We start from the raw sequence: 22,256 nt of genomic DNA, 5'->3' as shown, positions 1-22,256 counted from the left end.
CGCTTGTAGTGTGACCGAGGCTTTATTCTATGTCGGAAATGGGGTTTCATGTTAACAATCACGTTCTCAGTATTTCGAGTGGCTGCAACGTTTACTCTGTCGCTAACATCGGTTCTGCATATGCAAATTAGCCCAGCAATCTAATCAAACCTCGCACCACTTTCTCAAACTACTGCGATTGGTCCAGTCTGCTCCACGCTGAGAAAATGAGCTATTGCTACGTGACCAGGTCTGTGCTACTTCATGAAGTTAAACCTGAAAAATGACACGGGGTTTTTAAATATTTGATTGATTTATATCGTGTTTATAATAACCACTGGTTTGATAAAAGAATCGCAGAATCTTTTCTTACAACAGCAAGCCCCGCCCACTTTGTGCCCTGTTCCAGTGAAGATTGACGTGTTTCAGTGCTGAGCGCAGATGCGGCCTGCAGTCAGTGAGGCTCGGATGCGCGTGTGAATGGACGCTACAATTACATCTAATAGCTCAATGTTACAGTCTCTGCGAGAGCTATATTTCTGTCGGCACCGATGTTTTCTCTCGTAATCTTGCTCTCATTCCTGGCTATTTCGGCTGATGCGGATTTTTTTCACTTCGATAGCATTTCAAATGTTTCTTCCTATTATTTCAATTACATCTATTGCAATATTTGGGAAGGGGACTGTCAACCACACCAGGATGATGCAACCCAACAAGGTAAAGATATAGCTATATATAATAAAGGTATATTTTAATATATACTATGGTAAAATGTTTATATAAATATACAAAGCATATATATAATTTACATAATTTAAGATGGATTGAATAACCAACGTGTAATGAGTTTTTTTTTTCTGATAGTTTTTAATGGATGCGTTTAGAAATGTTCTAACAATACTGAGCGGAATAATGTATTATGTAAATATAATGTATGAATATATTAAATAGATACGGATAATAATAAAATGCATTTTTAAGTTGATTTGGATGAACTTTTCCCAGTGTCTCTTTAAAGAGTGGCAGTATTTGTACTGATTGTAATTTAACTCACTGCGGGCTTATGTAACACTCTTCTCAGTGGCTACTGGGGACGTTTGGTCAGGGTTTCCCCAGTACTACACTGGCATGCTGACTGCATGGTACTGCAGCCTGGGTCAGTGCTGTGATTCGGGAGACTGTAGGATTACAAATAACATCACAGGTGGAGACATCAACATCATGCATGCATTATTTTATACAAATATTCAGGTTTTTACAATTGTTGAAATGATAGAAATATCAGAAAGTTCAAACAAAAAATCTTGGGAAAGTCTGAACCTTTATCAATGCATATTTCAGGATTGGAAAAAGATCTACAGGTGAAGCTTCATGGGCAGCACCTGGTCCAGTCTGTGGTTCTGAAAGCCATTCAGGGATTCATCAAAAACCCCGAGTCCAACAAACCACTGACTTTGTCCTTTCACGGCTGGTCTGGGACAGGCAAGAACTTTGTGGCCCGGATAGTAGCGGACAACCTCTACCGGGATGGTATAAAGAGTGAATGTGTGCGTTTGTTCATTGCCCCATTCCACTTCCCTCACGCAAGATTGGTGGACGTGTACAAGGTGAGCAAAGGTTCAACATTTGACATCCACACAGCTGCCCAGGTCAGTTTCAGCAGTTGTCTGTTGATTTAGTTGACCTTTTACAAACAAATGAGTAGTATTTGGTTACATTATAATGTTACACATTAGTAAAATATTTGCTACTTGTACTATAATTCATCTACTTGGATATATTTAACTTGAAAAAACTAAATGCAATGCATTTAACATAGGCAGGGTTCCAATACAATCGCTTTTTTTGGGCTTCTGGGGAACATTTATTGGATCACTGCCATGAGATGTCAAAGCTATGGTACAATTGTATGATTATGCAATTCAACCTTGATATACTTGGATAGTTCAGTTAGAAAACCTGATTCAGTTGATTGCGCTCCAAATTCTGAAATATTCACGTACGTGTTAGTGAATCCTGAACCTTACTTGTGTTTGTATTTGTGTGGGTGTGTTTGCGACCAGGGCCAGCTAAGAGAAGCCATTCGAGACATGGTTCTGCGATGCCCACAGACTCTCTTTATCTTTGATGAGGCAGAAAAGCTTCACCCGGGACTCATTGATGCCATAAAGCCCTACATGGACCACTATGATAATGTGGATGGGGTCAGCTATAGAAGAGCCATATTTCTGTTCTTAAGGTTGGTGTGTTCTTTACAGATGCAAAATCTGAAAAATGTAATTTGTTGCTATGATCCAATTAAAAAACGAAAAACTAATGTATTTTTCCTTAATGTCATGCTTTAGCAATATCGGTGGTGGTACCATCAATGAGGTGGCACTTGATTTCTGGCACTCGGGACAGAATAGGGAAGATATCGGCATGGAAGACTTGGAACATCTTCTGCGTGCTGAAGCCATGGAAGCAGAAGGTACCTGCAGTCAAGTACATCATAACAGAACTAATAAATCTAATTGCTAAACATCTGACAAATATCTCATAGATGTTGCGTATTTAAATTCATATATACAAGTCTGTGATTTTCATGAAAAAATGTTATGATTCCTATTGCTAAATTACTTTTTACCTTTGCAGGAGGTTTTGCGCAGAGTGAGCTGATTTCAGGCCATCTGATTGACTTCTTTGTACCATTCTTGCCGCTGGAGTACCGGCATGTGAAACTGTGTGCACGTGATGCATATGCAGCTCGTGACCTTCAGCCGGATGAGGGGACTCTGGATGAAGTGGCTAAAGCCATGCTGTACGTTCCTAAGGAGGAGAAACTCTTCTCTGCACAGGGCTGCAAATCCATTCCTCAAAGGATCAATTTCTTTTTGCCATAACGGAGAGCAACATAAGATCACTGACATTAAAGAAACACAGAATATACTTGAATGAAGCAGAAATGACTGCTGATATCTGAAATGCAAATTATACAACGCTGACAATGCAGAAAAAAAACTTCATATGTAGAGTTTCAACTCTATATAGGACAGGGAGAGAGGGGTTTGCTCATGGTAAACCCTACTGAAATTATATTTTTAAGAACTTTTTATCTGTATCTATCTTATCTACTTCTCCCAAGCAATGTTACAGTTTACATGCATTGATATGAACTTAAGCAACCTAACCTCTTTAAAAAAAAGACTGCATTTACAGTAATGCACTTACACTGGAAGCCTCTTAAGCAAGCAAAACCACAATGTTTAATTTTTATTTATTTATTTTACATTTACAGTTAAATGGAAATTGCTGTTTGCAACCTTTTTATGCTTCCATACTATGTATTTCTGAGCAAAACAGGATATTCAATAGAAAAATTAATTGATTGGATCTGCTAGGCTTTTCCTGTAAGTATATTATTGCCAAATGCGTTTTAAAAGACCATTTTAAATGTTTTTCTGTAGTAATCGACTGAATGTAAGTTTTCTTTAACCTGGAATATTTCTTTTAGTTGCTGTTTTATATTTTTGGCATATTTCAGTCATCATTATCATGCATTAAAGATCATATTTCAAGACTTATGTAACAATTTTTTGTTTATTTATTGTATATCTTTTTGTGTCCTGTATATTTAAATGTTACAACCTCTTCAAAACTAGTTAAAATCATATGTGCTTTTTCATTGATATTTCCATTTTTAACACATTCTGATATGAAAATGTTGAAGTGATTCAGTTGTTGGTGAAGATATGCTACTGAAATGATCGTTTTTATGTAGGTAGAAAAAGAGCTAGAGGGTTAAGCTTGACAAACATGAGATTGAAGGAATCATTACTATACAACTGAGACTTGATGTAACTTTTTCACATAGGCCAGTACGCATTTTTCTGTAGTTTGCCAATTTATCAAATTAACCTGATTTTATTCACTGTACTGTTTTCAACTAGTAACATGCATCTTTGGCAAATTCATTGCTAAAAGTAACAAGCTTTTTGATTTGTAAGTGTCAGCTCTGATAATGTTTACTGAAAGAACTATATTCAAGTTGTGCTTGAATGTAACTACAGGTTAGTGTTTGATGGATGAACCATGTCACCAGCTAACATTCTAAACTTTTGTAAGGGTTTTGTCTACAAATAATGTCAGACAAGTGATGCCAAACTGTGGGATTTTTGTCAACATCTACTAAAGTTACTTTACTAAACATTCAGTCTTCTGCTTAGGGTTTGGCTTAGTGCAGTTTGTTATTATTAGTTGAGCAAGCTTTAATTCTGCATTTCCTTTTCCCACTGATAACACAGAAACCAGTGGGAAATGGCCTGGTTACTGATATTTGTCTAATGTAAAAGAGAAATAAAAGATAATGTGCCAAGCTCTCAAAACTCTTGACTTGATATCTCTATATACATTTTTGCAAACCACATGCTTGGTTTAATAAAATGCAGTGGAAATAAAAACCAATTCCATGAACAAGATCTTGTTTTTGAACAACTTTAAACTAAAATAGTATTCCTTCGAATCTGGTCGGTTCTTTTTAAAGAACGTGCTGAACCTGTTTCACAAGCTGATCTGAACGAATTATTCGTGAATAGAAACGAACAATTCGTTCGCTGATCGAGTGGAAGCAGTTTTCGACTCAAAAATGCACTCGTCGAACCAAACGCATCTTCAAATTTCAGAAATATTAAATTAAACTGTTGGAAATACATTCACAACTTGATTGCACGACCATTTAATTAACATAGATATGAAACAGACTTGGTTGTAAGCGTTTTATTAAGACGTGAAAAACAAGACAGAAACGCCATAACAGGTTTTATAATATGCAAAACAATAATATGTATATACATGTGGCTATAATGAAAGATTTTAGATAATATACACCACCACCACTGCCAGACTGCCTGATGTCAGGAACCACGTAAGAACGATGGAACCACTGAATCCGTTTTCCGAATCGGTTCATTGAACCGATTCGCGGAAACGAGTCTTCTCATCACTAGTGTCTGCCAAACGCGTGGTCAGCTGGCATTGGCCAGAAAGGACCTTCCACATCATTCCGCTAATGATCTGATTGGCTGACCGGTGTGACGCTGTCGTCTCCAGCTGCCGTCCAATCAGAGCCAGCCATCTGTTCCCAGTTTAGAGGCGAGACTGAGCGCAAGAGAGCAGCGCGCAGTGATTTGTGCAGGCATGTGAAGATCCAAACAGCGCTCATTCTATACATATTCAAGCCTCATATTTCTTATTAAATCGTTTCCTTTATATTTTACCCTAAAAAGAGTATATATATATTTGACTGCAAAGATGACAGCGTTATCTCTACTGGTTATGGCCGTGTCCATCGCTTTAATAACTGCAGAATCATCTGTTTATTTCCGAGAGCAATTTGAAGACGGTGGTAAGTTTGAAGCAATTGTGCTTTTATGCTTTTTGAATACTATTTATGCGGCTTTATCTGTGGCTTTCGAGCATGTGATGGAGTCACCATAGACCTGATTTTCTATGTGATGGAGTCACTATATGCCATTTTAATAGCTTGGCAACAATGGTGTGTTGCATTTCATTTAATAATAATAATAATAATAATAATAATTTAAAATCTTAGTCTTGGTTTGGATAGTGGTTATCTTATAACAAATAGTCAAGGCAGAACGGATGAATAATGATCAGTGGAGCAAACGTCCTTGATTTAATCTGATCTTGCTCATAATTATGCATATATGCATGCTTTTAATTTTATATTCATGTCACACATGCACATTTCAGACACCTGGAGGAGCCGATGGGTGGAATCCAAGCATAAATCAGACTACGGGAAGTTTGTCCTCTCTGCAGGCAAATTTTATGGCGATGCCAAGAAAGATAAGGGTGAGTGTTGCTTTCTTTATTACAGGCACCAGATAATTGACACCGGTTTGTTTGAATTTGTGGCTTCCTCCGTTTTGCATTATTGTATGCTCTGAATAATACGCCAGGGGAGGGGCTATTAATTCCTGTCTGTGATGTAATTCCCTCTGCTCAACTGAGCTGCAGGCATGTTACACCAGCTGATATTTACTATGTTTCAAAACATTACAAAACCACGTGTACTGTAGGGTCCAGTTACCCTGGCACAGACTCAGTTTAGTCCCATTTTTGTCCCAACTATGTGCTTCGCTGAGGTTGAGGAATATAGTATGCTTTAAAGGCTGTGTGAAATCAAAATGATAAACGTATGTAATTAAAAGATATATTTGAGGCTGTATTTATCTAATTTTTCACATCATCACAGCAGATTTTTTTCACATTCAAATGGGCAGTCTTTCAAAACAAAGAAAAGGACCAAAAATGTTGATTTGATATTTCAAAACTATTTCTTGTTTAAACATTAAATCAATGTAACATATAGAATTTTAAACGTGTACTTTTTTTTTTTTAATGAGAGCAGTAACAGTAAAGAGACTATTTATAATGGAAAAATGTGACATGATTGAATGGGTTTATATGACTGAACGTGTTCTGCCTACCTTGTATCTTTTAACGTTCATATTTGTATGATAAATAACAAAATATTTAAAGAATGTAGATAATGGATTAAAATTATTTTATTTTTTAATTTAAATGATTCTGTTTTTAATCAATATAGTAATATAATATAATCATTTTTGGATTATTACATTTGATTAATCGAAGAAATAATCTGCAGATTAATCCATTTTTAAAATAATCGTTAGCTGCAGCCCTAATTTTGGAACTTTTTTTGGATTTTCTGTTCAATTAATTAAAGAAACAAATATTTGAGGCTGTATTTATCTAATTTTTCACATCATCACAGCAGATTTTTTTCACATTCAAATGGGCAGTCTTTCAAAACAAAGAAAAGGACCAAAAATGTTGATTTGATATTTCAAAACTATTTCTTGTTTAAACATTAAATCAATGTAACATATAGAATTTTAAACGTGTACTTTTTTTTTTTTTAATGAGAGCAGTAACCGTAAAGAGACTATTTATAATGGAAAAATGTGACATGATTGAATGGGTTTATATGACTGAACGTGTTCTGCCTACCTTGTATCTTTTAACGTTCATATTTGTATGATAAGTAACAAAATATTTAAAGAATGTAGATAATGGATTAAAATTATTTTATTTTTTAATTTAAATGATTCTGTTTTTAATCAATATAGTAATATAATATACTAAATCATTTTTGGATTATTACATTTGATTAATCGAAGAAATAATCTGCAGATTAATCCATTTTTAAAATAATCGTTAGCTGCAGCCCTAATTTTGGAACTGTTTTTGGATTTTCTGTTCAATTAATTAAAGAAACAGTCAAACGTTTAATCAATTATTAAAACAATCTATCAACAGTTAAAGTCCTACTCATTAGATAATTTCTATGGGGATTTTAATAACTTTAAAAGTTACTTGGATATCTCACTGTGAACTTGCAGGTCTTCAGACCAGTCAGGATGCTCATTTCTACGCGCTGTCATCCCGCTTTGCTGATTTCAGCAACAAGGATCAGCCCCTCGTGGGGGGGGGGGGGGGGTTATGATTGGAGAAGCCTGGCGTATGAACCCTATAGGCTACATGGATAAATCATTCGCAATAAGATCAATAACATGCATTTAGAAAATATATAGGGTGAATTTCCATTTCATGCCTGCTTTAATATTGAAAAAAGATGCAAATTATGCCTAAAACATTATTTTGTCACAATGAATACTGGGTTTTATTTCCAAAATGAATTTTTTATATTTTCTAGGGTGAGTGGAAACCCAACCAGATTGACAATCCTGTTTACAAGGGGAAATGGGTGCACCCTGAGATTGATAACCCAGAGTACACCGCTGACAACGAAATCTATAACTACGATAGCATCGGAGTGATTGGACTGGACTTGTGGCAGGTAGCAATTTGCTTTGTGTCTCAAACACAATTACAATTTTCAGATATTTAATACTGTTTATTGGGACATTCTATACCACCTTTCCTTGTATTTTATGCTTTAGGTGAAATCTGGCACAATTTTTGACAACTTTCTCATTACTAATGACCCTAAGTTGGCAGAAGAGGTTGGCAATGAGACTTGGGGTGCCATAAAGGTATGATTCTTCAATTATTATGTCTCCATCCTAAATCATCTTTCACTTGTAGTTTTTAACAGAAATTTCTCATTTTTATCTCAGGATGCTGAGAAGAAGATGAAGGAAGGTCAAGAGGAGGAAGAGAGAAAGAAGCATGAGGAAGAGGAAAATACAAGAAAGGAGGAGGCAAAGGATGAAGAGGAAGAGGAAGATAAGGAAGAGGAGGAAGAAGAGGAGGAGGAAGGGGAAGAAGAAGAAGAAGAAGAAGAGGAGGAGGAGGGGGAAGAGGAAACAGACTCTAAACTCAAAGACGAGTTGTAGATTTCAACAGGAACTTGTGAAGAAATGCCCCATGATTAATGGGGTACAAGGCAGAGAACTGGACTAATGCTGGACATTCCTTTTTGTTGTCTGTCGGATGATTCCGGCAGGATTTATTTTTTTGTCTCATTCCACTACTACAAACCTATTTTTAGATTAACTTTTTTCATCATTTTCATTTGCATGATGTCAAGCAAAGTCCCAAGCATTTTCAGTCGGGCAGGGTTGAAGGCAGCCAACATGAAAATCACACATCCCCATCTGTAGTGTGAGATACCACAATCCATAAAAATTCAACGCTCATGTTTACAAATGTCAGATATCCTGTTTGCTAAGCAATTCTGTGACATGAAACTTGAATCATAACAGTCATCAACTGGTAGCTACAATACACTAGAATACTTACCTCAAAAAACATTATCGTTATCGATTTTGTTGATAATATGGAGCAAATCTGAGGTACTGTTGCCGCCATTTCGTTCCCATTTCACTTCTGTTACAGAATATGCCAGGTTGTTTAGATAGATGTCATCTCATCTGCAGCATTTTGGCTTGACACAGTTTTGCGTGTGTGTGTGTGTGAGTTTGTGTTGGGTTTGAGAGAGAGTCCTCACTTTATTGCATGTTTCATCTTAACCCAAACCTCAATTTCATTACATTTTCCTCGCTCTTAATATCAATCTATCAGTGATCAGGTTAAAATCTTGGTTGTGTACTTTCCTAAACACTCTGTGGATCTCACAAGCTGATACAATTTTGATCTTGCCCTGGTCAGCAAGCAAATTCTGACTCACCTGGTTTCTCAAGAGACAAAATGAAGAATTTCCATGTCTGACTGACTGAATATTTGGAGAAAGTGAATTAATATCAACAATGATTTCTCTGAGTAGCTGCAAAACTCTTGTGTGTTTGCTTTGGTTCTTTTCATTAACTGAATTGCTGATTTATTGAGTTCGGCAAATATGGTAATCGGGCCCAAGCTGAACCTGTGGAGTGAGGAAAAATGGAAAGCTTCTGAGATTTCAAAGGGTGTTACGAGGAAAGTTCCATAGCGATTCTAGTAACACTTCTGCTCTCCAACAAGAGATTTCACAGCCATTGTGAATATTGCACTGCTTCAATCAGATACTTCTCCCAGCAAAATAGATTGTGACCCCTTTTTTTTTTTAAAGATATATTTTGTACTTTTTGTGTTTGAAGGATGTTCCTTGACATATTGAAAAGTAAAGCTCTAGTATGAAAGTTGTTGTCCAATAATAAAACTACAAAAAGAGTAATATAATCAAGTGTCTTGACTAGTTTTTGAACACATAAACTAAAAAAATATTGTAAATTAATTACTTAACTTAAAAAAAAAAGATAAATAGATAATAAATAAATAATCTTATGAATATAATAAATGCATACACTTAATTTAACAGCAAACGTGCACTTTTTGACTTTGTAGAATATTGCTTTTAGGTTATGAGTAAAATATGTGTGGTTAAAATTACATGGTGTGTGTGCTTTTTTTGTAGTAAATAAGCTGTTTTGTCAAGTGTAGGGGGACTGGGAGTGACACTTAAAATTATGATAAGTTATCAATTTATTAATGTAAACAAACATGAAAATAGACCACTTTGTAAACGGACAACTACATTTTTAATTTATGTTTTAAATAAAAATAATATTTTTTAAATGAAAAATAAAGGGACAGCTTTAAACAAAACTGTTTAATTCGTCTATTAAAGATACAGCAGCTTTAGAATTTCAACAAAATGTGAAAATTAACCCCACACAAAAAAAATCTCCATTATAAAACCTATAGTCTATTTTTCTGGCTTTTAGTACTACAAACTGAACAATTCACGGAGTCCTCGTCCACTGATAATTCCCGCGCCAGGTTTTGTATATCCTTCTGATCTACCGAGAACTCCAGAAGTGCCATCGCATGTTAGTTACCGCCTACAGATCCACTGAAAAATCCAGCGCCGGGTTTTATTCATCCTCAATCCACAGAGTAATCCAGTACCAGGTTTTGTAGCATCCCTATATTGCCCATTGCCTATCGCAACGCAGGATGAACTAGTGGGAACAGAAACACTATGGCTGCCAGTCTCTCCCTGACTCAGGTAACCTCCCTTTCTACACAAATATAGCGCTCTCCATACCACTTTCCAGCTCGTTTTATACGTTTATCAGATCCGTTAAACTTTATTTTAGCCGTTTAGCGTGGAAAATGATCACACCCTGCTATCTGATCGCGGCTGTTTAAAGCTGTTTTCAGCCATTTGCTTGGGCAGAGAAAAAGTTTCAGTATGATCTTTTAGGGACTTGCGTAAGGGCGTAGCTTACTGTGTCAGTGTTGAACTGAGCTGTTTAGAGTTTACTTATTTTTTTCAGCTTTTGCATGTCATGAGATCATCCAAAGTTACTGAACTTTTTTTTTAGATCAGCTTGTATTTGTACATGTCTCGGCTATGAACGTGCGAAAGTGCTTGTGAAATGTGTCTTTGCCTATATAAAAACTTAACAGAGGCGCAATGACGGATACTACTTCAATTTATGTCACAATAACTTATAACTTATAATATTAAAAACGTATTTCACTTATATCTGACATTGGTTTTGGGATTACTGGTGTGTTTTAGTGCATTAAACCATGCTCGGCGTTTTTAGAGGCATTGAAAAGCAGCAGGAAGTTTTGCTTCACTGCTAGCTTACTATTTTTCTCCTCATGTATTAATAATAAATAGGAACTAGTCGTTGTTTTATGCAAATATGGCATGTACTATCCTGTTGGAGTCATTTTGTGTATTTTTCACTTTTGTGGAAAGCTTATAGTCGCGTAAAATCAGTCTTAATAACACCTTAAAGAGTCAGAAATCTCAAACCAGATAAGTATGAACTTATTTCCGGTTTGGTCTTTGTGTATAATGAAATATTAATGAAATAGCTTCAGTGACACTCATACAGCTGTTCTTCTGTAAGAAAGGTCTCTGGCAGCATATGCATTACATGCATAGAGTCACTTATAGCTGTTTTAATAGTCTAGAGGGATCCATGCATTGATTTGATTGATGGTCTAAAATGTTCCTCGTTTTAGTTGGCATGTTTGCTTTTTTTTATTGCTTTAAGAATAACACTTCTCTAATGGCAAGGATGGTTGTAGTGTTGACCACATTGCAGCTGATGGAGTGCTCAGTTTTAGAAGCAAGGCACACATGCATGAAATATGCATTGCAGCATTACCTCATCAAGAAGACTTTAGACGGAGCAAGAGACTTGTCTGATATGTCTTCCGTCTCTTCTGCTTTCTATGATTCCAAGATCATAGGGTTTTTTAGGCATATTGTGAGGAGGCAAAAGACAACCATGAAATGATCCAGTGAGTCACCATGATCATATTCAAAATGTTGTTTTTTAGAATGTTAGTTTTTTTTAAATTCATATTTTATATTTTTTAATTTTTTAAAAACAATTTTATCAAAAAAAATCCATTAATCATTTAATGTTTCATATTTTCATATTTGCAGCTTTAATTTCACCACATTATTTGTAAATGCATCGTTTTGTAATATTTTTATTCAGCTTCTGTGTTTAATCGTGGTTTGCTAAGCATTTGCTTTGTAGGACCGTGGTAATTGTAAGTAGAACATGCCAGAATAAGTTTCAGGAAATGAGTTGGAATCAGAAAAGCCTGAAAGGCCAAAGTGGTTGGAGTTTTTTTTTTTTTTTTTTTTTTTAATAAAGAAGCACAACAAAAACTCCTACTTCTTTCTCAGCAGGGCAAGGAAATGTTTGGTGGCACTTCACTGAATAGTGTGTGCCAGCATCACATTAGCATGCACCAGTAACCACCTGATGGGAGACAGACAGAGCTGTTGAACTACAATAAAAAAAAACAGTTGGGATCTGGCAGAGCTTAACCTAACATGGCCAGAAAAGCAATTTGATGCTTATGCATCATGGTGATATGTAAGATCATATGAGCTCCTAATAGCTTTTGATTGGCAGAGGGGTTGACGTTTACTAAAACACCATTTAAAGGGGTCATATGATGCGATTTAAATTTTTCCTTTCTCTTTGGAGTGTTATAAGCTCTTGGTGCATAAAGAAGATCTGTAAAGTTGCAAAGACTAAAGTCTCAAATCCAAAGAGATATTCTTTATAAAAGTTAAGAGTCAGCCACGCCTACCTAAAACGGCTCGTTCTAACACGCCCCCACATACCTACGTCACTATCTGGGAAGATTTGCATAACGCCGCCCAAATGTTCACGCAAAGAAAGAAGGCGTAACTTTTATTCTCGCTGTAGTATTGTTGTTGCCGCCGCCATGTCGTGAAGGCGCTATGTGCTTCGTTGTGAAAGCGAAACTACTTTGTTTGGCCTTCCAAAAGAGGACGATATTGCTTCGTCATGCCTGGAGCTGATCCGTGCTGGTTGCTGAGGAAATATCAACTTCGCGCTGTCGATCGCCGGATCGGCTTTCACCGTGGATGAAGCGGAGTCCAGCCCGGGGTTGTCACATGTGGTTGCCGCAGGCATCACAATATGGTAAGGGTCGTAACATTTCCGTCACACGCTTGAGGAATTCGGCCAATCACAACGCACTGGATAGCTGGCCAATCAGAGCACACCTCGCTTTTTCAGACCGATGAGCTTTGTAAAAATCGACGTGTTTCAGAAAGGCGGGGCATAGAGGAGAAACAATAATGTACAGTATGTGGAAAATTTGTTTTTTGAACCTTAAACCGCTTAAACACATTTCATTACACCAGATACACAAAATAATGTTCTTTTTAGCAACATCATATGACCCCTTTAACAGTCATGATTTGGTCTCCGTAATGCGTCTGATTTCACTTGATCCGTCCATATGTTATAAATTCGCCTTTTGGCTGTGACTAAACCCGATGTCGATGGTTTGGCTTGCAGTCAGCTGCGCAAATGTGCGTTACTCCCCCCGACTTTTGTGAATCACAACTCAACAAAAGCTCAGTGTTTTTATTGTGCAGAGAATGGCAGGCGACTTAAGAAAGTCTCCGTTTATTTGTGAATGGGTGTATAATCAACATCTTTGAATACAGAAAGGTGTGCGAGTGCTTGAAGTCATTCTGAGATCATTTATAAATGTTCACCTGGTTGCCAGATGGCTTTAACGTTTGCTTTTCAGAGGTCTGAATGCATCAATGCTGCCAAGGAAGTCAACAGTTTAGAAGATTGTGCTGTTTAATTGACTTATTTATGTCCTGGTTTTATCAGTTTGACGGGTTTTAGAGAGATTGAACAATGTCCTCGGAATCATTTTAATCAAGTTTTGTGTTATTTGGTTGCAGCTTTCGAGTGGGAATCCTGTCTATGAGAAATACTATCGACAGGTAAGCATTTAATCAGCTTTTTCTGTGTTATGTTTCACTTTGGCCTTATAGAGCACTTGGCGGAAGAAGAGAAATATAAACCTCACCGCGCTGTCAGTTTGAGCTAAAAGCTTCTGCCTCCCGTAAGTGTCTTTCTCTCAGTAAGAGGATGCCATTATGAATTAGTGATGACACTTGCAAACCGTACAGGACACATGGTGAGTGAAGCAGCTTGTTTGAACTAGCATGTGGTTTAAACATCTTGCTGCTGGTTTCTCATTCGAGTGAATCTCTCCAGATAATCATTTGTGCATTGCATTGGTCCTTATTTATTTTTCGGATTGTTTTTGGATGTTCATTTCTTCTATATACTGTGCAGTAGGCCTTAAGGACTCTTAAAGTGTCTTAAACACACTTCGCTTTTAATTATTCTTGTTAGATGTGATTTGCATACTTGATAAGTCCTAGTATTACATAATATGAATGTGAATTATGACTTTATTTGGCACACACCCTGTTACTAAAAGCGCCATTGTGTGTCATCCTATAGTTATGAAGCAAAAACCTGTTGTCACTTTTGACACATTTTGACAGTAATATTTATTAGCTATTTAAAGAAATTATTTTATTAAGCAAGGGTGGGTTAAACTGATCAAAAGTGACAGTAAAAAATTGTATAATGTTACATAAGATTTCGATTTAAAATAATAAATGCTGTTCTTTTGAACTTTCTAGTCATCGAAAAATTATAAAAAACAAGGTTCAACAAAAATATTAGTAGCACAACTGTTTTTAGCATTGATAATAATAAGAAATGATTCCTGATCACCAAATCAACATATTAAAATTACATCTGTAAGATCATGTGACACTAAAGACTGGAGTAATTCGACATGGAAAATTCTAAATTCTAAAATTCTAATAATATTTCATAAAATTAAAATTTTACTGTATTTTTGATCAAATAAATGCAGCCTTGTTGTGCATGAGAGAAATATATTAAACAAAAAACTCCTTTCAGAAATGTAGAAAAACCTCCCCGGCCCCAAACATGAAATATTATTTATGCTGTATGCTTTATTCCACTACAGATAGATTCGTCCGGCAGTGGGCAAGTAGGAGCTGCTGATGCGGCCTTATTTTTAAAGAGATCTGGCCTTACAGACCTGATCCTTGGCAAGGTAACATCAGTTAGCGTGCCTTCAATATAGCTGTGTGGGAAATGCAAATCAGTGAATTGATTGACGAGTGCTGGAAACATCAAGATGACTTAAATAGAAAAGCATAGATGGTGTTTGTCTGCAGTTTGTTGTGTTACTGTGTTGCATATTAATTGGTGAAAACATTTTTGTTTATGCTTCTGTCTAATTTTCTTATTTGTTCCACAGATATGGGACTTAGCAGATTCAGATTGCAAAGGCTCGCTAAACAAGCAGGTATTTTGAAAAGCATTAATATTAAGGTAAATAAAAATTGTTTGAGCAATACGTTCTCAACTATATTTGTCTGTTTGTCGCTTCTCAGCAATTTTTTGTCGCCCTCCGTTTGGTGGCGTGTGCTCAGAATGGACTTGAAGTGTCTCTTAAGAGCTTAAATACTGCTGTCCCTCCCCCAAAGTTTGTAAGTCAGACCTTAACTTCCTCTTCCTCTTCACCAGATCAGGAAAATGGCATCACGCTTCCCTCACAATATAATTACCAATGACTTAAAAGCTGCTGAGTTGGTGATTTGATTTGCTTACGTTGTGGAAACGGCTTTATGTCTCTTGTGAGTTAATGACTGTTCCTCTGTTTCCTGTCTAGAATGACACTAGCAGTCCTCTTCAGTTTGGCCCCGTGCCCACAGACTGCCCATGGGTTGTCAAGGTCAGATATCACTAACAGATTTTTGGAATCAAGTTGCTAAATAAATGTTGTCATTAGAATTAGTAATAAATTAGGTTGATCTTCAGTTCAATGCACCAGTTGCTTAACTGCTCATTTATGAATGTTTGTGTTTTTCGTGTCATATAGGCGGAGGAGAAGCTGAAATTCGATGCCATCTTCGAAAGCCTCTCCCCTGTGGGTGGCATGCTCACGGGCGATAAGGTCAAACCAGTGCTCCTCAATTCTAAACTCCCTGTGGACGTTCTTGGCAGGGTAAGACGAGGCAGGTTTATAATGATAGTGCAATGCAGGGTGTGGGGAGACAACTTTTACCTTCTCTTTTATATAAAGATGCATTTTTATTCTTAACCACCAGGATGCGCTCTTGAGACATTTTGAAAGTATTGAGGACTTTTATAAGGCAAAAACAAACAAAAACCTAAAGTTTGGCTAAATTGTCCATCCCACTTAAAACTGTATTAAAATCTAGCTAGAAGTAATTAATTCTGTTCTAGGTTTGGGAGCTCAGTGACATTGACAGAGATGGCATGCTGGACAAAGATGAGTTTGCTGTGGTGAGTTCTGTGACGTCAAACATAATTTATTGTTTAGCAGTGTTGTTTTAGTATTATTTAAATACTATTATAATATTCATATTTTAAATGTGCTGTTATTTTTATATTTTCATTTTTAAATGTAATTTTATTTGAAATAAAAATACAAATTTTATGTAAAATATAAAACATATATATATATTTTTTTTTATTATTTCTATTTAGCCTTAAATTGTTTTTATTTCAGTGTTGTTTTAGTAATTGTAGTACTTTAACTGAGAACTTTTATAGTTCGGTTAGCTGCCACGGCAACATTTTTAATTTTCCTTTGTTTTCGTATTATATATAAATGATAATATTTCTATTTTATTTTGTTTCTGCTTTTTTCAGTTAAAATTTCTAATTCAGTTAAAACAATCTTTAATAGTTTTAGTTTCAGTTTTAGTTAACAACAATAATAACTCTGGTATAAAGCCAATCTAAATAAGTCTAATCTGCAACTATCCCTGTTGTGGCTGTTCACATGTCTGGTTCTGCCATCATAAAGAAAAAAACATGACTTTGTTTTATCAGTTATAAATGTTTTTTTTTTGTATTTGTATATTTATTTCATCTTGACTTCACCCTGTTTTTTTTTTGTTTTTTTTTTACATAGTGCAGGCTTTCATGAAAATGCCATGAATTCAGATATTTGATGCAATAAATCTTGTTTCCTGTTTGTGAAAAACTCTGATTCTATACTTGCAGACTTGTATTATAACCTAAGAAGCTAGTTTATCCAGTGTTTGTAATTAATATGTTCTGTGTGTGTTTGTGTGTTTAGGCCATGCATTTGGTATACAGAGCCCTTGAGTCCGAGCCAGTTCCCATGTCTCTGCCTGCCACTCTGATTCCACCATCAAAACGGAAAAAATTAGCCACGCCTCCTGTGATGCCCCTCCTACCATCACCAGCACAGCATAAAGAGAGAGGCTTCGCCCACTCTGGATCTAAAACACTGCCAGCAAAACCTACACCACCACAGGTGACATTCTGACTGGGTTCGCTTGGCTTTATACCGCCAAATTATTGTTGATTTAGTTGTTATGATTGATACTTGCAGCAAGTGTATTTTGAAAATGTCCCAGAGCTTCATTAACAAACCATCTGTGTGTTTGTATGCGTGCAGTGGGTGGTATCTCCAGCAGAGAAAGCCAAATATGATGACTTATTCACCAAGACAGACAGTGACATGGATGGCTTGGTATCTGGTGCTGAGGTCCGAGACATATTTCTAAAGACTGGTTTGCCGTCTGCCACTTTGGCCCGCATTTGGTGAGATGCCATTGCTTGGATTTAAAATTCTGTTATTGGTTTAATTTTCCATAAATTCTCGTGCAGAAGGTCTCACTGATTAGACCTTATCTTGTAAACACTAAAACTGTATGGGTTTGTATTGTAAGGTTAGCTTACTTTTTTTGTGCCTGTTTCTGTAGGGAGCTTTGTGATATAGGAGACATCGGGAAGCTGAGCCGAGATCAGTTTGCATTAGCTCTATATCTAATCAATCAGAAGCTGTCAAAGGGAGTAGACCCACCCCAGACACTCTCTCCGGAAATGATCCCTCCTCCTGATAGACTGGCACGACAGGTATACTGCTTGTTGAACCATAAGTGTAGATCTTTGTTGTTGTTTTGAGTGTGAAAAAATGGAAGATTCTAGGATTTTGTTGTTGTTCTTTCTTACCAATCCCTGAATCCTTTGAAATTTGATCTTTTTTTTTTTAACTGGCTGCTGTTTTTCTTTTGTAAATCTGTTTTTTTAATATGCTACAATGCAAAGGTTTGGGGTCAGTAAGATTTTTTTTTTCTCTCACCAGTTTCTTATGATCACCAAGGCTGCATTTATTTATAAAAAAAAAAAAAACAAACATAAAAAATATTAATATTATGAAATATGTTTCACATTTAAAATAATCGTTTTTCTATTTTAAAATATATTTTACAATGCATTTATTCCTGTGGTTTCAAAGCTGAATTATCAACCACTATCCAGTCTTCAGTGTCACATGATCTTTCAGTAATCAGACTAATATGCTGATTTGGTGCTGTAAAAACAATGTTGAAAACAGTTGTGCATTTGCGGAACCTTGATCCATTTTTTTTCAGCATTTTATTTAAAATAGAAATTTTCTGTAACATTATAAATGTCTTTTACTATCACTTTTAATCAGTTTATTGCATCCTTCTTGCTGAGTAAAAGTATACAAGTACTTAAAAATATATATATTTGACCACAAACTTGAATGGTAGGGCATGTTAGATTAATGTTTTTAAATATAAATTATGTGTGACTGATTTCCACCTTCTTTTCCATTTCATTATTATTATTTTTTTTCTAACAGAGCAATGCTGCCACATTACAGGCTGCCGATTTCTCTGCAATTAAAGAGCTGGACTCACTCACTAATGAAATCATGGACCTACAGAAGTGAGTTACCGATCTTACTTTCCTCTCCCCACATATTCACAAGATAGCTAGTGTAAAATCTCAGTCCTGAACTTAATACATGTCTTGTAGACCCATGGATATTTATACATGAAGTAAGTAATTATGGGCAATCGCTGCATTGATGTTCTGTCTGTCTACAAGTCTTTATTATTCATAATATATTTAGCATACAGTACTATCCATTTCTCTTTTTTTATTAAACCATCTGGCCATCTGTTTTAATTTAGTGTGTATTTGTATTTTCCACACAATGCCCTCACACAGGTGCACAGAAGATTATGAATCCACAAAAACAGAAGTATGGGTCTGACCGTAATCTCAGTGTGTCAGTGCACCCAAATCTGTCCTCGGGTCATGATAGATGCACTTGAACTGATGAATGCTTTTTTTTTAATGAGTATCTCATGACTTAATGTTCTTCACTCTGTCATCATAACGTGCAAGGTCATCTCAAGCTGAATTAGACGGTATTTAGACAAATTAGACTTATTTTAAAGCCATAGTTCATCCAGAAAAGAAAATTGTGTCACAATTGTGTCATCCTCATGTTGTTCCAAACCTATATGGATTTCTTGGAAAACAAAAAGTGAGTTGTTGAAGAATATCCTAGCTGATTTTTTTCAATATAATTTCAGTGAATGTGGACTGGTGCTGTCAAGCTCTAAAAATGACAAAAAAGCACCATAAAAATGGTTCAAACCAGTGTTATTTTATATAGTATTTATAATTCTTTTTAAAATGGGCTTTTAGCTTTATATTTTGGGTTTTAAATTTAGAATAAGTTTTCATAATTTTTTTTATTATTGTTTTTTTAGCTTCAATTAATTTTTATTTCAGTTTTAGTCATTTTAATTTCAGTTAGTTGCCAAGGAAGCATTTCTAATTTGATTTATTTCTTCATTTTAAGTTTTCCATCAAATATATATTTTATTTTAGCTTTATTTTAATTCATTAAAAAGGTTTTATTATAATTTTATAGTTAACAACAACTAGTCTATGATGCAGTGTTCCAAGTCTTTTGGAGCCATATGGCACTGATTGTGTCAGGAACTGGCAGTAATTGAAATAATTATTCACTGATCAATCCATCTCTGAACTGATTCAGTTGATTCATGTGTAAGAGTGAATCGTTCACAAATCATACAACAAATTTTGGTCTATTCCTCACAAAGTCTTTATTGTTTGGCTCCAGAAAGCTTGGAAAATAGAACAGGAGTAATATAAACAACTTTTTTTTTTACAAATAAATCATGTTTTGGAGTTCTTAGAATTACATCACATGGGCTTGGAAGGACATGAGGGTGAGTAAATCATTCTTGGTTGAACTAATCATTCATAATTAAATATTTGTAAGACGGATGAGAATAGTAATAATACTGAATGCAACACATGTGTGGTTGGCATATACAAGCCCTTAAATCACTTCCTGTAAGCAATAATTCTCCAGAGAAGTTAACACTCCTTGTGATGGGAGTCACTACCCCACAGAGAGGTGGAGCTCTCATTTACACAAACACTGAAAGCGGAAGATGCCCCCACCTCTGGTTTTCCCTCAATCTCTGGTTTACAGAGTTTGAACAAAAGCAGATACAGTCACCTGTCAGCTCCCAGCACACTCACTCTCACAGCAGTTCTAGCACTTCTCACTTCCTCCTTCATGGAAAGAGCGCAAAATAAAGAGAAAGTGAGAAGTAACGAGTCTGCCTGAAATGGAGAGAGCAGAAGAAGATGAGCAGAAAGGATAGGAAACAGAAAGATTGTGTACGATGGGCTGTTGTTTGTTGCTAAAATGATGCGTGCGGTTAGGGATTGCCTTAAATCTCCACGGCAACGGGCAACCTCAGGTGACAGGTAAGAACAAGCCACGCCCACTTTATTAAAAAAAAAAGTAATTATAGGCTGTATAAACGATTTGCGCCGTGTTGTTTTTGTCTGATCCGGGCCGCTCAAGAGCTAGGTTCTAGGTGGATTTAGGACTGTTGGCAAACTCTCATTTTGCCCTGTATTATTTATATATTCCATTTTAGTCTTTCTGTTTTCTTGTTTTCTCCTTCTCTCTCTCTCTCTCCTGGGAGTCTCTGACTCAGTGTGTGCGATTGACTCTTGGTCAGATCCTTGTGAGTTTATCTCTTGCTGGGAAGACTGTAGCGTGAACTCACTGTGTCAGAATCTGAGAGGAAATGTTGAGTCAGAGCTTAATACAGTTCAGCCTAATCTAGGAAAGGTGCTCTGAATCTTTTTGAGGAAGATTTGTTATTCAATTGTTTTATAAGGGATTTGTCTTTCTATTCCTTCTCTAATCTTTCTGTTTTACTCTTGCTAGCTCGCTAACCTCATAACCTAAGAGAGATTCCACATAAAGAAACATTCCAGCATCATCCTGAACCTATTTTATTCGTTATTTTCTAAAAAAGAATTTTCACACTGTGACCTGTGACTAAGATAAAAATGCTTTCACACTAGAGCACTTTAAGATGATGCTTGGTAATGAAATGGATTTAACATGCAAATGCGTATTGACAAAGTGTGGGCTAGTAGCCAAAAGGTGAATGGTTTGAATGTTAAAAGATGAGTCAACATTGTACTCTGAATCCCTGGTTGATTCTCTATATAGCTTGTACTTTTGGTATAAAAGTCTAATAATTAGTGGTGCCAGCATGTATTACTAGTACTTTAGCTTGTAGCTTAAGTTTTGTTGAAAAAAGATGTGCTATTACGTTGCAAAATTATAAGACTTTTTTTGCATGGTGAAAAATGTCCCATTTACTCTCTTGAGTTGGGCCATTTTTGGGCATCAGATTAGTACTAAGCAACCATTCAGAACACCCTAGCAACCGCATAGCAACAGTTATTTTTTGGCTCTAGAATATCATAAAACACCCTATAAAGCGTGTAGCTGTACACTAGAATAGCGGTTTCTGAGGTGTATATGCATTACAGTACAAATTATGGTAAAACGATTGTTTTGTGAGCACCATATCAGCTTATCTTCTCAAACCTTATAAACAGTAACTTAAACAACACTCGCATTCTTTTTGCTACTGTTGAGAGACTTGACAAACCCTCCCAAGTCAGATTGCCAGTGAAATGCTCTCCGACAGCAAATGCAATGAGTTTGCTTCCTTCTTTTCTGAGAAGATCAATAATATCAGGAAGGCGATTAGCACATCCCCAAATTATGCAGAGGTCAGACAGATTCGACCACAATACCAAAAAGAAGATACTATGTCTGCTTTTGAAGAAATTGATAGCAAAATTTTGGAAGAAATAGTACAGCACCTTAAATCGTCAACCTGTTATCTTGACACACTTCCCACATATTTTTTCAAAAGGGTGATTAACTGTTTGGAAGCAGATCACTTAGAAGTGGTAAACGCCTCACTTCTTTCTGGGACGTTTCCAAACTCCCTGAAAACTGCAGTTGTTAAACTGAAAAAGAGCAATCTTGATAACACCATATTGAGCAACTATAGACCAATATCAAATCATCCTTTTATAGGCAAGATGATTGAAAAGGTAGTCTTTAATCAGCTGAACAAATACTTCAAGTTTCCGACCGCATCACAGCACAGAGACAGCGCTCATTAAGATAATAAATGATATTCGCTTAAATTCTGATTCTGGCAAAATATCAGTGCTGGTACT

General features: G+C 36.0%; 3 protein-coding genes across 5 annotated transcripts in view; all 3 read left to right on the top strand.

Annotated features, from left to right (window-relative positions):
• The first annotated feature begins 156 nt into the window (after window positions 1-156).
• Window positions 157-4,375, top strand: LOC107599799 (torsin-1A-like). The gene is made up of 7 exons (XM_016291486.1): window positions 157-450; window positions 488-696; window positions 1,061-1,183; window positions 1,321-1,586; window positions 2,043-2,218; window positions 2,325-2,449; window positions 2,614-4,375. Exons 2-7 carry the CDS (start codon window positions 531-533, stop codon window positions 2,859-2,861), a joined length of 1,104 nt encoding a protein of 367 aa, XP_016146972.1. The 5' UTR covers window positions 157-450; window positions 488-530; the 3' UTR covers window positions 2,862-4,375.
• A 692-nt stretch (window positions 4,376-5,067) lies between these two features.
• On the top strand, window positions 5,068-9,612 carry LOC107599818 (calreticulin-like). Its single transcript, XM_016291509.1, has 6 exons — window positions 5,068-5,362; window positions 5,731-5,832; window positions 7,407-7,486; window positions 7,721-7,864; window positions 7,968-8,060; window positions 8,145-9,612. Exons 1-6 carry the CDS (start codon window positions 5,269-5,271, stop codon window positions 8,361-8,363), a joined length of 732 nt encoding a protein of 243 aa, XP_016146995.1. The 5' UTR covers window positions 5,068-5,268; the 3' UTR covers window positions 8,364-9,612.
• Window positions 9,613-10,396: 784 nt separating this feature from the next.
• The window catches only part of LOC107599798 (epidermal growth factor receptor substrate 15-like), a 30,005-nt gene continuing 18,145 nt past the window's right edge, over window positions 10,397-22,256 (top strand). For 2 of the 3 annotated variants that reach the window (XM_016291483.1, XM_016291482.1), the window contains exons 1-12: window positions 10,397-10,474; window positions 13,682-13,723; window positions 14,794-14,883; window positions 15,091-15,138; window positions 15,227-15,322; window positions 15,505-15,567; window positions 15,715-15,840; window positions 16,083-16,142; window positions 16,945-17,145; window positions 17,290-17,435; window positions 17,597-17,750; window positions 18,505-18,590. In XM_016291483.1, coding sequence (XP_016146969.1) covers window positions 10,448-10,474; window positions 13,682-13,723; window positions 14,794-14,883; window positions 15,091-15,138; window positions 15,227-15,322; window positions 15,505-15,567; window positions 15,715-15,840; window positions 16,083-16,142; window positions 16,945-17,145; window positions 17,290-17,435; window positions 17,597-17,750; window positions 18,505-18,590 — 1,139 coding nt within the window. In that variant the 5' untranslated portion in view covers window positions 10,397-10,447. Of the gene's footprint in view, window positions 10,475-13,681; window positions 13,921-14,793; window positions 14,884-15,090; window positions 15,139-15,226; window positions 15,323-15,504; window positions 15,568-15,714; window positions 15,841-16,082; window positions 16,143-16,944; window positions 17,146-17,289; window positions 17,436-17,596; window positions 17,751-18,504; window positions 18,591-22,256 lie in introns of all 3 variants that reach the window. The other variant, XM_016291484.1, reaches the window with a different exon arrangement.

Source organism: Sinocyclocheilus grahami, unplaced genomic scaffold (assembly GCF_001515645.1).
Source record: "Sinocyclocheilus grahami isolate Dianchi unplaced genomic scaffold, SAMN03320097.WGS_v1.1 scaffold272.1, whole genome shotgun sequence".
In the NCBI taxonomy this organism is placed as follows: domain Eukaryota; kingdom Metazoa; phylum Chordata; class Actinopteri; order Cypriniformes; family Cyprinidae; genus Sinocyclocheilus; species Sinocyclocheilus grahami.
The sequence above is the reverse complement of the archived record's forward strand: the minus strand, read 5'-3'. Positions and strand labels throughout refer to the sequence as shown.

What these genes read in the sequence shown, in the direction of transcription:
- LOC107599818 (XM_016291509.1), top strand. Translation starts at nt 5,269, where the DNA reads ATGACAGCGTTATCTCTACTGGTTATGGCCGTGTCCATCGCTTTAATA. An exon ending in GCAACAAGGATCAGCCCCTC is followed by an intron (nt 7,487 to 7,720) that starts GTGGGGGGGGGG and finishes TATATTTTCTAG; the next exon opens with GGTGAGTGGAAACCCAACCA. An exon ending in TTGGACTGGACTTGTGGCAG is followed by an intron (nt 7,865 to 7,967) that starts GTAGCAATTTGC and finishes TTTATGCTTTAG; the next exon opens with GTGAAATCTGGCACAATTTT.
- LOC107599799 (XM_016291486.1), top strand. Translation starts at nt 531, where the DNA reads ATGTTTTCTCTCGTAATCTTGCTCTCATTCCTGGCTATTTCGGCTGAT. An exon ending in GATTACAAATAACATCACAG is followed by an intron (nt 1,184 to 1,320) that starts GTGGAGACATCA and finishes TGCATATTTCAG; the next exon opens with GATTGGAAAAAGATCTACAG. An exon ending in TGAAGCCATGGAAGCAGAAG is followed by an intron (nt 2,450 to 2,613) that starts GTACCTGCAGTC and finishes TTACCTTTGCAG; the next exon opens with GAGGTTTTGCGCAGAGTGAG.